General features: G+C 37.2%; 1 protein-coding gene across 1 annotated transcript in view; it reads right to left on the bottom strand.

Moving 5' to 3' along the window:
* sev (receptor protein-tyrosine kinase sevenless) overlaps window positions 1-13,046 on the bottom strand; it is a 36,597-nt gene that overhangs the window by 16,312 nt on the left and 7,239 nt on the right. The window contains exon 2 of the mRNA XM_018540952.1: window positions 7,866-7,925. Coding sequence (XP_018396454.1) covers window positions 7,866-7,925 — 60 coding nt within the window. The remainder of the gene's footprint in view (window positions 1-7,865; window positions 7,926-13,046) is intronic.

Here is a 13,046-nt window from a genome sequence, read left to right as displayed (position 1 = left end):
AGCGACCTCAGTCTTTTTAAATTTTGTAAAAAAATTCTGAGACAAAAATGCGGAAGACAGTTCATATTTGATCTTCTTTCCAATAAAATGCATCGTCTTATGTTCACGTTGGTTCGCTATAGAATAGTTCTAGTTTTTCAAACGTTATTATTTCCATGTAATAAATTCTGTTAATCATATGCTAGATAATACACGCTCAGTGAGAAACGACAATGGAATCGACGTCGATTTGACGATTTCGACGTCGAATCTAGAGATGGGCGATACAGCCTTGTCATAATTTAAAAAATCGAAAATTTTTTATCGGTTATCGCAAAAAAATATCGATATATCGAATATCGACACTGTATCGCCCATCCCTAGTCGAATCGACATCAAGTCAATGTCGATTCCATTGTCATTTCAAACTGGACGTAATAAACGGTTTCGCTAAAATTATAGAATAAATTAGCTAGATGTAAATCCAAAAATAATTATGTTCGACGTTCGAATCAATTCGAGAGAAATGTAAAAATTTTTGATGAAATATTATCTCATCATACTTTAAACCTATACATAATTATTTTGATGGTCTAACAAAATTATTTTCAAATCTGTATCTGCATAGCTAAATTTGTATCTTCAGTAAAACTATAATTCTTTTTATAATCACAAACTCTTTTTTAACAATTACAATTTTTCGCAGCTGGCCTACCAATAGTCGCGGCTATATCTGATTTGAACGCACTTAACGTATCGTGCTCCTGACAAACAATAAAACGCGAATGTGTCGGATTTGTGGAAAATCGGTCTGTGTCCGGTGCGCATCCTTCCGCCGAAGGTCGCCGAGCGTTCAACAATTCGCTAAAACGCAGCTGCGGAAGTGCTGCGGTCGAACAATGGGTCACGTTATCCGGAGCGAAATGACATAACTCGCGCGTCGTGCCGCTACATGGCGAAACGGTAATTTTTCGTGGCCGATCTCCGGGCTGCGTGGCACGTGCCTCAAGTAACGCCCACGTTCATAAGACGCTTGCCGCGTGGTACCATGCCGGGCATGGATTTGCGAACTGAAGTTTAACGCATTAACTTTCTGCACGAGAGAGGATGTGGGCATTTGTCGTCGACAACAAGCCGTAGCTGTAACCGAGGACGCGTACGGCTCAGCGTCCACCGCGCCAATGTACATTGTTTATCCCGTGGTTCACTGATAGGAATCTTTCGAGGCCTCCCGGCTAGTCTCTTGAGAATTAATTCTTAAGAAAAGACTCAAATAAAAACACATATTTAAATGCGAATGTTGTTTTGCATCAATCTAGAGGGACTAAGAATGAATTTACCGAAGATGAATGTAACTTACTGCTGAGGAGTAATATTTCCATTCCTCTTTTATATTTCTCTTTTACATTTTTCTTTTATATTTGCACTTCTCATCAGTTTTGGATTAGTTTTGTTGTTTTTTTTTTTTTTTAATGCAAAAGTTTTTTTGAGCTACTTTACATGGATTTAATTGGTATACAATGTTGACGTTTAATATACCGATTTTTCTATTAAATTTAATTTTATATTGTTTAAAATTAGTATTATTATAAAATTCTAAATATTATTATACATATAGCGCGATAAATAAATAAATATTAATACAAGAAATAAGTGATTAAAAGCGAATTTGAATAAGTTTTAATACTCTAACGTTTTGTTCTTTTAAATATAACATTGCTTTCGCAATATACCGGATTTATATAGACAGAGATGTATAAAGTGTTGTAGAGTTTTTAAAGAAAACATTCGAATAAAACAAGCATTCGAATGCAACTGAAAGTATAAATATACAGAAGCGACTTGTCTCTCGAGTGCCTTGAGAGCGTAAGAGTTTCTGTAAGATCTGTAGCTCTGTTTTTGGAACATTTCGATACATATAATCCTATTTTTAAAAATTATAAGTAATACGATGATTTAATTTCGTAGTTCTTATTATATAAATTTTAATTGAAATAGTACTTTTCGTAAAAGAATACAATATTTCTTTCTTAACCCTTACGCTTTCTTGTCACTTCATTGTCATAATTTTACCGGCCTTAGCGATAAGTATAATTTCGTAATACAGTCGATCCATTTTAATATCCGGATACAAGAGGTGCTATTTAGCAATTGGCGAACCGATCGACACTCCGCTTAGCTTGAGAGGCGCCGCATATAAATAATACCGTAGGTACTCGGCGCGCATTGCAGAATAATAAGCAAATTACATCGCATCTACAAGAAACCCAATTTCCTCGAGCGAACCGTGACGTACTTTTGTTTTTAATTTAACCCTTACCATTATAACATTAATTAAAATTTGATTGCAATTTAATGTATGTTCGACGTTTTTTTCTCAGTTTCAAGGCAATTATACTTTTAGGAGAAATATATAATAATTATACTTGAAAAATATAAATAAAAAAAATCGGTCCGAGATATAACATTGATCAATACCGATATTTTTTGTCGTTGTCTTACATCATATATATATTTACTGTCAAAACATACACAAATGTGATGTTTACGAATTCTTTTGATAAAATTAGATCCAAGTATTCAACGTCCCATACTTTTTATTATTATATTATTAAATATTAATAAAAAGGCCAACGAGCCCAAGTAAATTACGAATACAAAGATAACAATAAAATACATATAAAACAGTTATATACAGACATCCTTTTTAAATAACTTATGTTTAGTCTTCACTAACAGTCTCGGTTATTGTTTTATTTCTCGAGACGCGCGCTATTATTGTATAAGTTTCAAGCGAGATTGTTTCATAATTATACCTAAAAAAAAAAAAAAAAAAGATACAAGTCTAATGTGAAGTGTGGATGGAACTTTCGAGATGCTCGTCGCATTATACGCTCGTAATAACACGCGTGTGTATGGTGGTGTACGAGGGTATCACATAGGTCAGCTCGTATGAAAAGTCCGTGGAAGGAAAGGAACCTCCAGCGCCAGATAAACGTTATTAATAATCATTTGACGTTGGAGCTCTATGACAGTTCTGCTGAATCTCACTGAGACGCGAGTGTGTCACATCTTAAAAATCGTAGAGTCGTTGATTTCCCGCTATAAATAAATTTGTTTACATTAATCGCAGAATTATGTCAGCGGTATTTAGTGATCTTAATGCGTTTTAAATTGATAAAAAATGTTTTCAATTTCAATTCTTATTGTATTGTAAAGCATTAGCGACTCTTCGAATAATTAAAAATATAGGCTTATTTACTTCAATTTCAACTTATTTAAATGATTTATGTATATATGTTTAATAGACAAATATTCAAATGTATTAACAGCGGAATTTATGCACGCTTGAATTAAGTATACATATTTGGGTACATCTGGCATCAAAATATGCTTCGCAATTCTGATAGTAATAAGGAGCCATGCGAAAACGTAAAATCTCTTACTTACGTTTCCTTATCGTGTGAGTACGCCGAAAAAAAAAAAAAAAGAAACTGTTGATTAATGTCTTATCTAATTTATGACCGTAGTGACATTGTTGTCTCCTCGCCCTTTTCGATTATTTCGATTAATTTACAGCTTATTTTTAGTAGATTATCAATTTGCTCTTTTTTGTTCCTGAAAAAAAAAAAAAATATCAGTCTACTGTGAAGCAAAGGACGTACAGATTCCGGAAGTTTAATTCGTTGCAACGAACATCTGGGCGCTTTAATTCGACCTGCCTCGATCAAACATGAGTTTTTAAACGATCTAGCCGTCCGCGTAATGGGGGTTGACAAAACTATCAGACAGTAGAAAATGGTGGAGCCCGAGCGACTCGGCGCAGCGGCCGCTAATTTCTCACTTCCTCATTAAATCCTCACCGGGTATTATGCCCCCAGCTGGGTCCTCCCTCCACACACATACGGCTCCCCGTAGATCGTAGATCTTCGTCCTACCGCGAACGAGCATTTATCTGTCCTCTCCTCATTTTACTTTAACCCCATTTACTGTTCTCGGTCTGACTCTGGTAACCATAGACGAGCAGAGAGGAAAAAACGGTTATGGCGCCTCTCTCTCTCTCGGATCGTCTTCTTTAAGTAATGTCTTTATAACGAGCTGCTGATTAACATGGAACCGATTTTTGATGTCAAATGTTCCAGTAGATTTTGTTGAAAGATCTTCCTGGTTTGCTTTGATTATCTCTGATAATTTTTATATATTTTATATATTATTGTAATTATTTATTAAAATATAATTTTATTACATTTTGTTGAAAATAAGCATATATGTTATATGGCTCGCAATATTCAAAGCAATGCCTGTGTAAAAATAAAATCAACAATGAGTAAAATTCAAGATGTTAAATAATATGTCAAATAATTTATTAGTATGACAAATTTTATTAGATAAAAAGATTTATATTCTGTCTTAATATTTTAATTATGTAAAATCTTTATAAATGTTATCATTGCTGAAGAAGATTTCATGGAAACAAAATTACACAAAATATACTCTTTCCATTTTTATTAGTAAAATTTGTTATATGTTAGTAAATTATAGATTATTATATATTTATTACATTACAGGTTACAACATTTCAAATAGTTATTGTTGATCTTATTTCAACATATATATTTCTGTATTTGTTTAAATGCCATTTTTCAACGCTTACATATCTCTACAGTGATTTCTTATAATAAGTAACTTTTTTTTTTTACAATAACGGTAATGATTATAGAAAAATTTGTCCGAATAGGTACACTAAATCACTTTCTTTTCATTTCTTAATTTGTAGTAGTTGAGATCTGGTTGTAGCAGTTAGCATCTGGCAATCTTTACTCGTGGCAGCAATTTTCAAGTCAAAGTGGCTTCTGGCAGTGACCACTTTCAAGCGGGAACATTTGTATGGATACGTTGCTGTCAGTGGTCCTCCACTTTACTACATTGTCAGACAAACACACTCGATCGTCTGATTTCTTGGCGCATGATACACGGAAGTAAGTGTTTATCGTTCGTTCATGGTTTTTCTCGATGTATACACATAAGGAAAGTGCTACGTAAAACGTATATTGCAAGAAAAATATTCAAGATATTAAATTCCCTTTTGTTTTCGTTATTTGTCGCATAAAGAGTGTGCTCGATATATTTTATCTCGGGTAATTTATGTGCAATTTATTAATAATGAACTCTTCGCAGAGATCGGAAGTAGTCATCGACGGATATTTCCGGAGACGAGGGGATGCAAGGCTACATTAATATCCTAAAAAAAAAAAAAAAAAAAAAAAATGCGAGGGCGTCGAACAAAAGAAATTCCAGCGGTATTAATTCGTCGTTATCGACCTGTGAAATTACCGGAAGAGACGTAAAAGTCAATCCGTTGATGTTTCGTGGAGCGAACATTGAACGCGATCGACATACACGCAGTATATTTCATAAATATCAATTAACTTAATTAATTAATTAAATAGATGGATTTCTAAAAATATAGATTAACAGTAAATATATTTCAATTCTTTCTTCAATTTAAAATTTGAAAGTTAAAATTAAAAATGATCTGAAGTAACTGATGCGAAAATTCGGGCGTAAAAGTTGAAAGAGTGAAAAAAATTGTGCGCGGAGTCGAAAGTTGAAAAATCGTTATCTCAGTCGAAAGAACGCGAGATAATTCAGCCGCGGCGAAGACTAAAAAGTGGGTCGCGTCGAAGCGCGTAAATGTCTAGGATCGTGAAGTGCCTTCCTCCACCTACGTTGCCCCAATCCGTTACTCGTACGCGTTATTGGCGACTTACGAACCGTGAAACGAGCCGAGGGAGGAAATCGTTTTAAGCGCAATGCTCGCGTGGTAATTCGTTTTCCAGGCCTCATTCCGCGACGCGTCCAACGAACGCCGAGTGCGATATCCTGAGCGGCACCGAACGCATTGATGACCGTGTTTTTCTCTCTCTCTCTCTCTCTCTTTTTTTTTTCGGAGACACGATAATTAGGCACGCCAGGATCTTCTCTGTTCTCTGTATGGGTTAATTATCACGCTCGTTCTCTGTCCTGGAGACACGCGTTACTGGATATCCTTCCGGTCTCCCGAAAATCCTTCCACTGGAATATGCTTTTTGACGATTTTGAAATAATAAGCTATGAAAGAAATAACGACACAAGTGTTAAGAGAAAGTGATTTCTTTTAATTGTAATAATCCTTTTAACTTTTATAATCCCATCAAATGATACAGTTTTATGAAAACACGCAACACATTCCTTTTTTATAACTTTACACAGAAAGAATTCAAGGTTTCCTCTATAAAATAATTGTACCTTTGTCGAATGTTTGATATATTACTACTTTCTTCACATTATCAATTAACTTTGACAATTTTAATTCAGCTCTCTCTTTCTAAAGACAAAAATAAATATTGGCGAAGGAACATACTTATTTATCCCATCGTGTAACGGAAACTGGTGATACAACGAAAGCGCGACTCTCCAGTTACTCTTCCGTTTTTCTCATTCACACTTCCGTTTCGGGCAGAAAAGGATAAGAGAGAGAGAGAGAGAGAGAGAGAGAGAGAGAGAGAGAGAGAGAGAGAGAGAGAGAGATACAGAGAGAGTGAGAGAGTGAGAGACGGGCGAAGCGCGAGAGAGTGAATCCGGAGTCGCACGGTAATTTGGCGACATCCGCCATCGGTCGCACTTGTACGCGATCCAATTTAAAAGCACGAAGCCGTACCGGAGAGCGAGAGAGAAAGAGAAGGAGCGAGTATGGGCCATTCTTTCATTCGTATACGCAATGCGTTTCGTACGCACGTTGGTCCCATTCATCGACCGCGCGCGTTGTTTTTTCATTTTGCCGTTCGCCATCTCCGTCGCCGCCCGTCGCGAGTTAGGAGCGGCGGCGGGGCCCCCTGGGACACCAGCGGAAGTACTTTCATTGTAACGAGAGGGACCGCCGTCCCTTCGTTTTCGGTCTGCGACGTCCGCACTGGTCATTTGCGTATATATATCGCGCTATCCCGGCAGGATTGTCCGATTATTACCCCCGAACTTTGTTATATCACATGCGATTAAGTTTTTATTGAGGAAAGGACAAGACGAACAAACCCTTTTAACCCTTTTAGCAATCACGATTGGGCCTTTCGTTCGTACGATGCACATTTCTACCCTTCGAAAAAAACTAGAAGGCATCGAGTAATTAATTTACAAAATTTATATACAAGCTTTTTAAAAACGCAATCTTACTTTGTAAAATATACATATAATATATATAATGAACATGATGAAATTTAAGGACACTGATAACTCAGTATGTATAATGAACGATCAGGAAATCATACCAATGTTTAAAGAAGCAAGAGGAGAAAAGCATATCTTCCCGATATCATTCATTTCAGTTTACTTAAGCCCGTGTCACACTACGGATTGTGGACGCGGATCGGATTGAGATTGCGGATCGCGAATTCATCGGAATACAGCGAATCAGCACAAAGCAGCTTTATCTTGATTGGCTGAATTCCGATGAATTCGCGATCCGCAATCTCAATCCGTAGTGTGACACCGGCTTTATGGCAAATTCGATTGGATACACTCAATGCTTACTGGTGAAAATTAAGACCGTCGTACACAAATTAAATAATCGTACATCGAAATATTTGCACTTTTACACAGATTGAATCAGTGTACAACGACTTTGATCGATATGCATCGGTGCGTCCAATCGAATTCACTATTAGTGTTATTCCCTTTGTTACATCAATTATAGAGAGCAATACGAGGACACATGATGTTACTACCCGCGAATACCCCACATAGTGGACGGACAAATGAGAGAAACAATCCCACGAAATTCTAAAGAGAATCATTTCCCACATCTTACAAATCTTTGATGCGAATCAATGATTAAACCGGGAACTTCTTACCTGATCGATCTTGCATCTCACGCCACATCCTACCTCCGAGCTCAAGTCGTCCGTTCGATTCTAGAATCAAAATTACATCTCATCTTAAACTAAATGTCTCACTCTCTCTTAACAAAACTTATATTTTAACTCCAGAATGAAATCAAAATTAATAACAAGTTAAACTATACTAGTTTAAAATTTATATATAGAATTATTATCAAGTAACACTATTATCCAGTCTCAACTGTGTATTTAGAGAGCATTTCTTATTTATTTATATTATTGAAATAGAGATCGCTTCGACACGAAACCGTTACATTGATATATCGATCATAACGAATAAAATACAAGGGGACCGTCGAGTGAAACGCAAAAAAAAAAAAAAAAAGAGAGAGATGTTGAACATAATGACGTGAGCGCGATTATGTTACGCGCAGGGGCGGCGGAAAATAAATTGAATCGCTTGCCGTCTTTAAAAGACGTTAAACTGTTCCATCCGGTTCAATTGACATCCCCAGTGCACGCATTTGACGCGACACGTTGGAATGAATCGCCGAATATAATCGTCCCTAAGGTGCTGCGGGGCCCTCTCGTCTCGCACACCAACTAGATAACGCTCGTTACAGCGGCTGCACCTGTAGTACGTTACGCACTTCCGGGACACAGGTGCACGTCCGGGCAGTCGATGGTAACCGAGAGTAATTGGAAAAAAGCCCGGTCGGGAGATCGGCGAAGAGGGAGAGCCGTACGCAAATAGAGGAGGGGTGCGAAACGAACCGTAGTCTGCCGTCATGGGAATTTTGGACGTCGATTTGTTTCACCGTCATCCTAATTATCGTAACGTATTTAATTATAGAACAGACACCCCACCTGCGGAATGCAAATTCGTGTATTGCTGGGGAGGAAAGGTCGACGACGTTGACCGGTCGAGGGATTTCTGAAATTTGCACGAGGCGTCTAGTCGTAGTCTTCAGGGTTATCGCCACGAATTTTTAATCGTAAAATTTCCCGACACTTTTCCCTGATTTACTGACAAAACTTTGAGACTTTTCCTGACTTTGAGCCGAATTTAAAAAAAAAAAAGGTAGTCCAAACCAATCATAGAAGCACAAAAGGCAATGTAAATTCATTTACAGCTATTTTATTTTCCCTAACTTCTCCTGACTTCCCTGACGCATTTTTTTAATTCCCTGACATTTCCTTGACTTCCCTGATTTCCCTGACTTGTGTCAACCCTGTTCTTATTACATTTCCAAAGTTTCTATCGATGATTTCCAGTATTGTGATTTTTGAAAATAAAGGCAAAGCAGGCTTTTATAAAGAATGTCTCTATAATAATTCTTTACAGTATTTTAAAGATATATGTATGTATATTAACATCAGTATTATTAAATTGTAATATTACACATCTCAGTTTTGAGAGAGAGAGAGAGAGAGATTTATAATTATAAGTATTTTAAAACTATAAGCATAATTGAGCCATCTTGTTTATTTATTTCAAGTTTTAAGTTCCAGAATAATTGTGCGCTAAATTCAATTTGCGCGCAATAATTTCTTTTTACGCAGCCGACAGAGCTGTAAACGTTCATTTAGTTGGTCAAGTAGGATCACCGTTACATAAACGAAACGCATCGTAAATTAAACATTATAGCTTCGACGTTAAGATCAGACGTTTTCGCCGGTTTTTCGCAGAACCGTACGAGAGCGTCCTCTACAAATAACCGGCGTGCGCCACGTTTAACTACGAGTTTTCGTAATTGGATAATCGCGCACGTATAAATTGTCGCGAGCTAAAATTTCCGCGGAAGCGACGATAATCGAGAGAATTTCGTGCGCGACGTGGATACGCCTCGTGTTTTCCTCACGCGTACAAATCGCCGACGAGCGAACGGCGCAGCAAGTTCACCGATAAGGGTTAACCGGGAGAGGGAGATAATGTTTTCGCGTACTATCTCGCCTCTCTCTCTCTCTCTCTCTGTCTCTCTCGTGGATGTATCAATTTTACGACGATTTTTGTTTTTTTTTTTTTTTTTTATTCCACTCGCGGCTCTCGTCTCGTGGAAATATCTTCCCGGCAGCGCGCGAGCCGTTTTGTTTAACTCTCTGCTCGATTAATCAATCCGACTTCGCGCGTCATCAACAAACTTCTCGGCTGTATCTGTCGCTACAGATATATAATGGATACTTTAATAACTGCATGTATCTGTAGAATACACGGGGATATCTTAAGGTATCGCGCCGAAGGTATGTATTTTGCTTCACACAACACGAACCGATATATTTACGAGTATCACCAAATTCACACTGATTTAATTAATGTAATCCTATGTTGATTCTTGTTTACACCGAAAGTTACTTGAAACTTCTTCGAAGAAAGCAGCGAGATGATGTAAAGAAAATAATGTATGGAATATTTGAGGAGAGGTAGGAGAAATTCGTAGGAAATCTCTCGTTTCATTTCAATTCGACTTGTTTAATGAATTCTTATATTCTTAATTTATTTTGCTCTCATAATATTATACTTGTAAACTATTTTTATCGAGGAACCGCTTATTTGCGGGAAATAATTAATCAGATAATTGTTTTTTTTCTTCTCGGCAAACAATTCCTAGAAAATATTCCTCTTTTCAACCGCGAGAGCAATTTGGCAGAATGATTCGGCTTTTTCGAACGACTATAGTTCCCTTCTCTTCTTCAATTAATTTCCGGGTGTGACTCTTCGTTAACATCGACTTCTTTCTCGCGAGAGTGCTTTCGCTCTTACTGCGAGTTCCAAGTCCGTCTTAGAGAAGAGGAAGGAAAAGACGGTGAAATCACCTGCTAAAGGAACGACTCTATCTGATCTTAAGGTAATCGACTAATGCATAGCTGCCCGTCCTTCCGCACATCCTTCCGTCGTGTCCAACGTCTCCGTCACGCTCGACGACGCCAACCAACTGTTGCGTCTTCCCGCCATCGACCCGACATAATCTCCAAGACGGAAATAATAACCGGTGTCGTACACGGAAAGCTCGGATACCATGTATACGGAAACGCTTGTTCGCCATTCGGTTAAACGGCGCTAGGATTCCATCGCGAACATTCTTTTGGGACGTTCTCCCTCTTCGTGTCAATCATTGTGCACAATACTTATTTGCATTGCGCATTCACCGTGTGAATTTCTTTTCTTTTCCTTACAGAAATATCTTACTGTAATTTCCGAAAATTTAACTAGACGCAGATATGAAAATAACGAACTAACAAAATAATTATGTTAAAGGCATAATAAGTAAAAAATTGTAATGTTCTAACGACGTTTTACATAATTACGTATTTTGGTGTAGTTTAAAAAATTATTTTTAGACATTTCAGCAAAACTTTTTTCTGTGATTCTTTCATTATTTGATTAACTTTTAACAAATCCACTATATAGACAACATTATAATGAATAAAACTGACAATATGTTTATTTCTTATAATCGATTTTTCATTTTTGTGTTTTATTTCCAAAAAACTAAGAAGCTGAATAGAAATATTCTCGAAGAAATAATAAAAAGATCGGGAAAAAAATAAGCTGTTATAATGAGAGAGAGAAGACGGTTGCTAAGAATTGACCAAAACATCCCTAAATATAGTTGTTACGATGAGATCGAAAGAAACGACGGCACTTGATACTCGTCGAGACGAAATAATACGACGTGAACATGTCATTTTCCACGCGTGCTGTTTCAAGTTTAATGTAAAAGGTGTCGAGTTTTTTTCCTGCGGTCACCAACGTGCACGGTCGCACGGTGTTGGATGTACACCGGCCGGTGTCCACTCGGTTGGAACAGCAGCGGCGTAAGATGGAGCAATTGCCTTCGACGATCAAATCGCCGATGTTGGCGAAAGGGGACGGCGGACGTGTCAATTCTTGACAATCGTGATCCCGAAATGAGAAACAAATGTGATGACACCGGGCCGTTGTCGCGAAATATCGTTCGCGAGGCACTACCATGCCTCTCGATATTTAATTCCATATTTGTGCCTTTTATTTAAGATATATTTCAAATTTCATAAACCGGAAGAATCGAAAGAATCGTACTCTAAAAATTTTTGGACAAAGAATGAAATGAGTTTTAGAAAATTATACGTGCATGTATTATAAAGCAACGTGAGATCGATCTTCACTCTTCTCTCGATCGCAATATTTATATGTGATTTTCTTAAAACTTTGCTGACGTATTTTTATTTCGCAGAATATTTTAGAGTAGACGGAATACATTTTGGAACGTGTCTATCATCATACATTTCCTGAGATTTTCACGTATTTTCTTTACATGTTTGCTGAAAAGACACCGCCGGTATCATTCGAATGCACGCAAACGTTTTCTTCTGCGAACTAAGTCAATTATTCTCGTATTACGTCGGGAATTGAGAGGACAGACATCGCGGTTGGAGCTGCAATTATTAATGCGACGACCAGGAAATTCTCCGAGCTTCGATTTCGTAATCATCACGTGCACGCATTTTAATAACATCTGACGTGTATTTAATTACATTGGCTAACAATAAGTTGCACGTAACAGAATTCGAGATAATTATTATAAATATACATAATGTATATTTATATATCATACAACAATTTAATAAGCACGATATAACACAAAACCTTAAATAAATCGATGATTTATCTTTATATATATATGAAAGTTGTAAAATCAAAGTGATTACTTTCAATTCTCAAAATATCGCCAAATAGAAGATTGTAACATGATAGATATTATATTGGTACTGTTCACGAACAATTATATTTATTCAAACTTATTACTTCTTCTTTCAGTGTAGTGTACCTAAATAAGTAGGTAACTTAAATGGAAGTCCTCTCCCCAAAAGCTCCAGCGATTTGAATTATGGGAGCGATTAGGTGTTTAGGTACATCCTGGCGTGACTAATGCGACCACAACTATACCAGTAGTAATCATTTCCTATATGAATGAAATCTGCGATGTTGACACGGCGCGAATTGAATGGAGCGTAATAAAAATTGACGACGACACCGCGCGGCGACCCCGTTCAGCTGTACGAGATGAGAATCTAGGTTATCGTTGACCTTAAGTGCATTACAGCTGATCCTAATGCGATCGCGATTGAAAGATGCCGCGAACGCTGCCGTTGAAACGCGCTTATTTCGGCGCGTCACGTTCACCGCTAATTTTTATTTCTTCCTCCCCCCCCCCC

This window comes from Cyphomyrmex costatus, unplaced genomic scaffold, assembly GCF_001594065.2.
Source record: "Cyphomyrmex costatus isolate MS0001 unplaced genomic scaffold, Ccosl1.0 scaffold273, whole genome shotgun sequence".
NCBI lineage: Eukaryota > Metazoa > Arthropoda > Insecta > Hymenoptera > Formicidae > Cyphomyrmex > Cyphomyrmex costatus.
The sequence above is the reverse complement of the archived record's forward strand: the minus strand, read 5'-3'. Positions and strand labels throughout refer to the sequence as shown.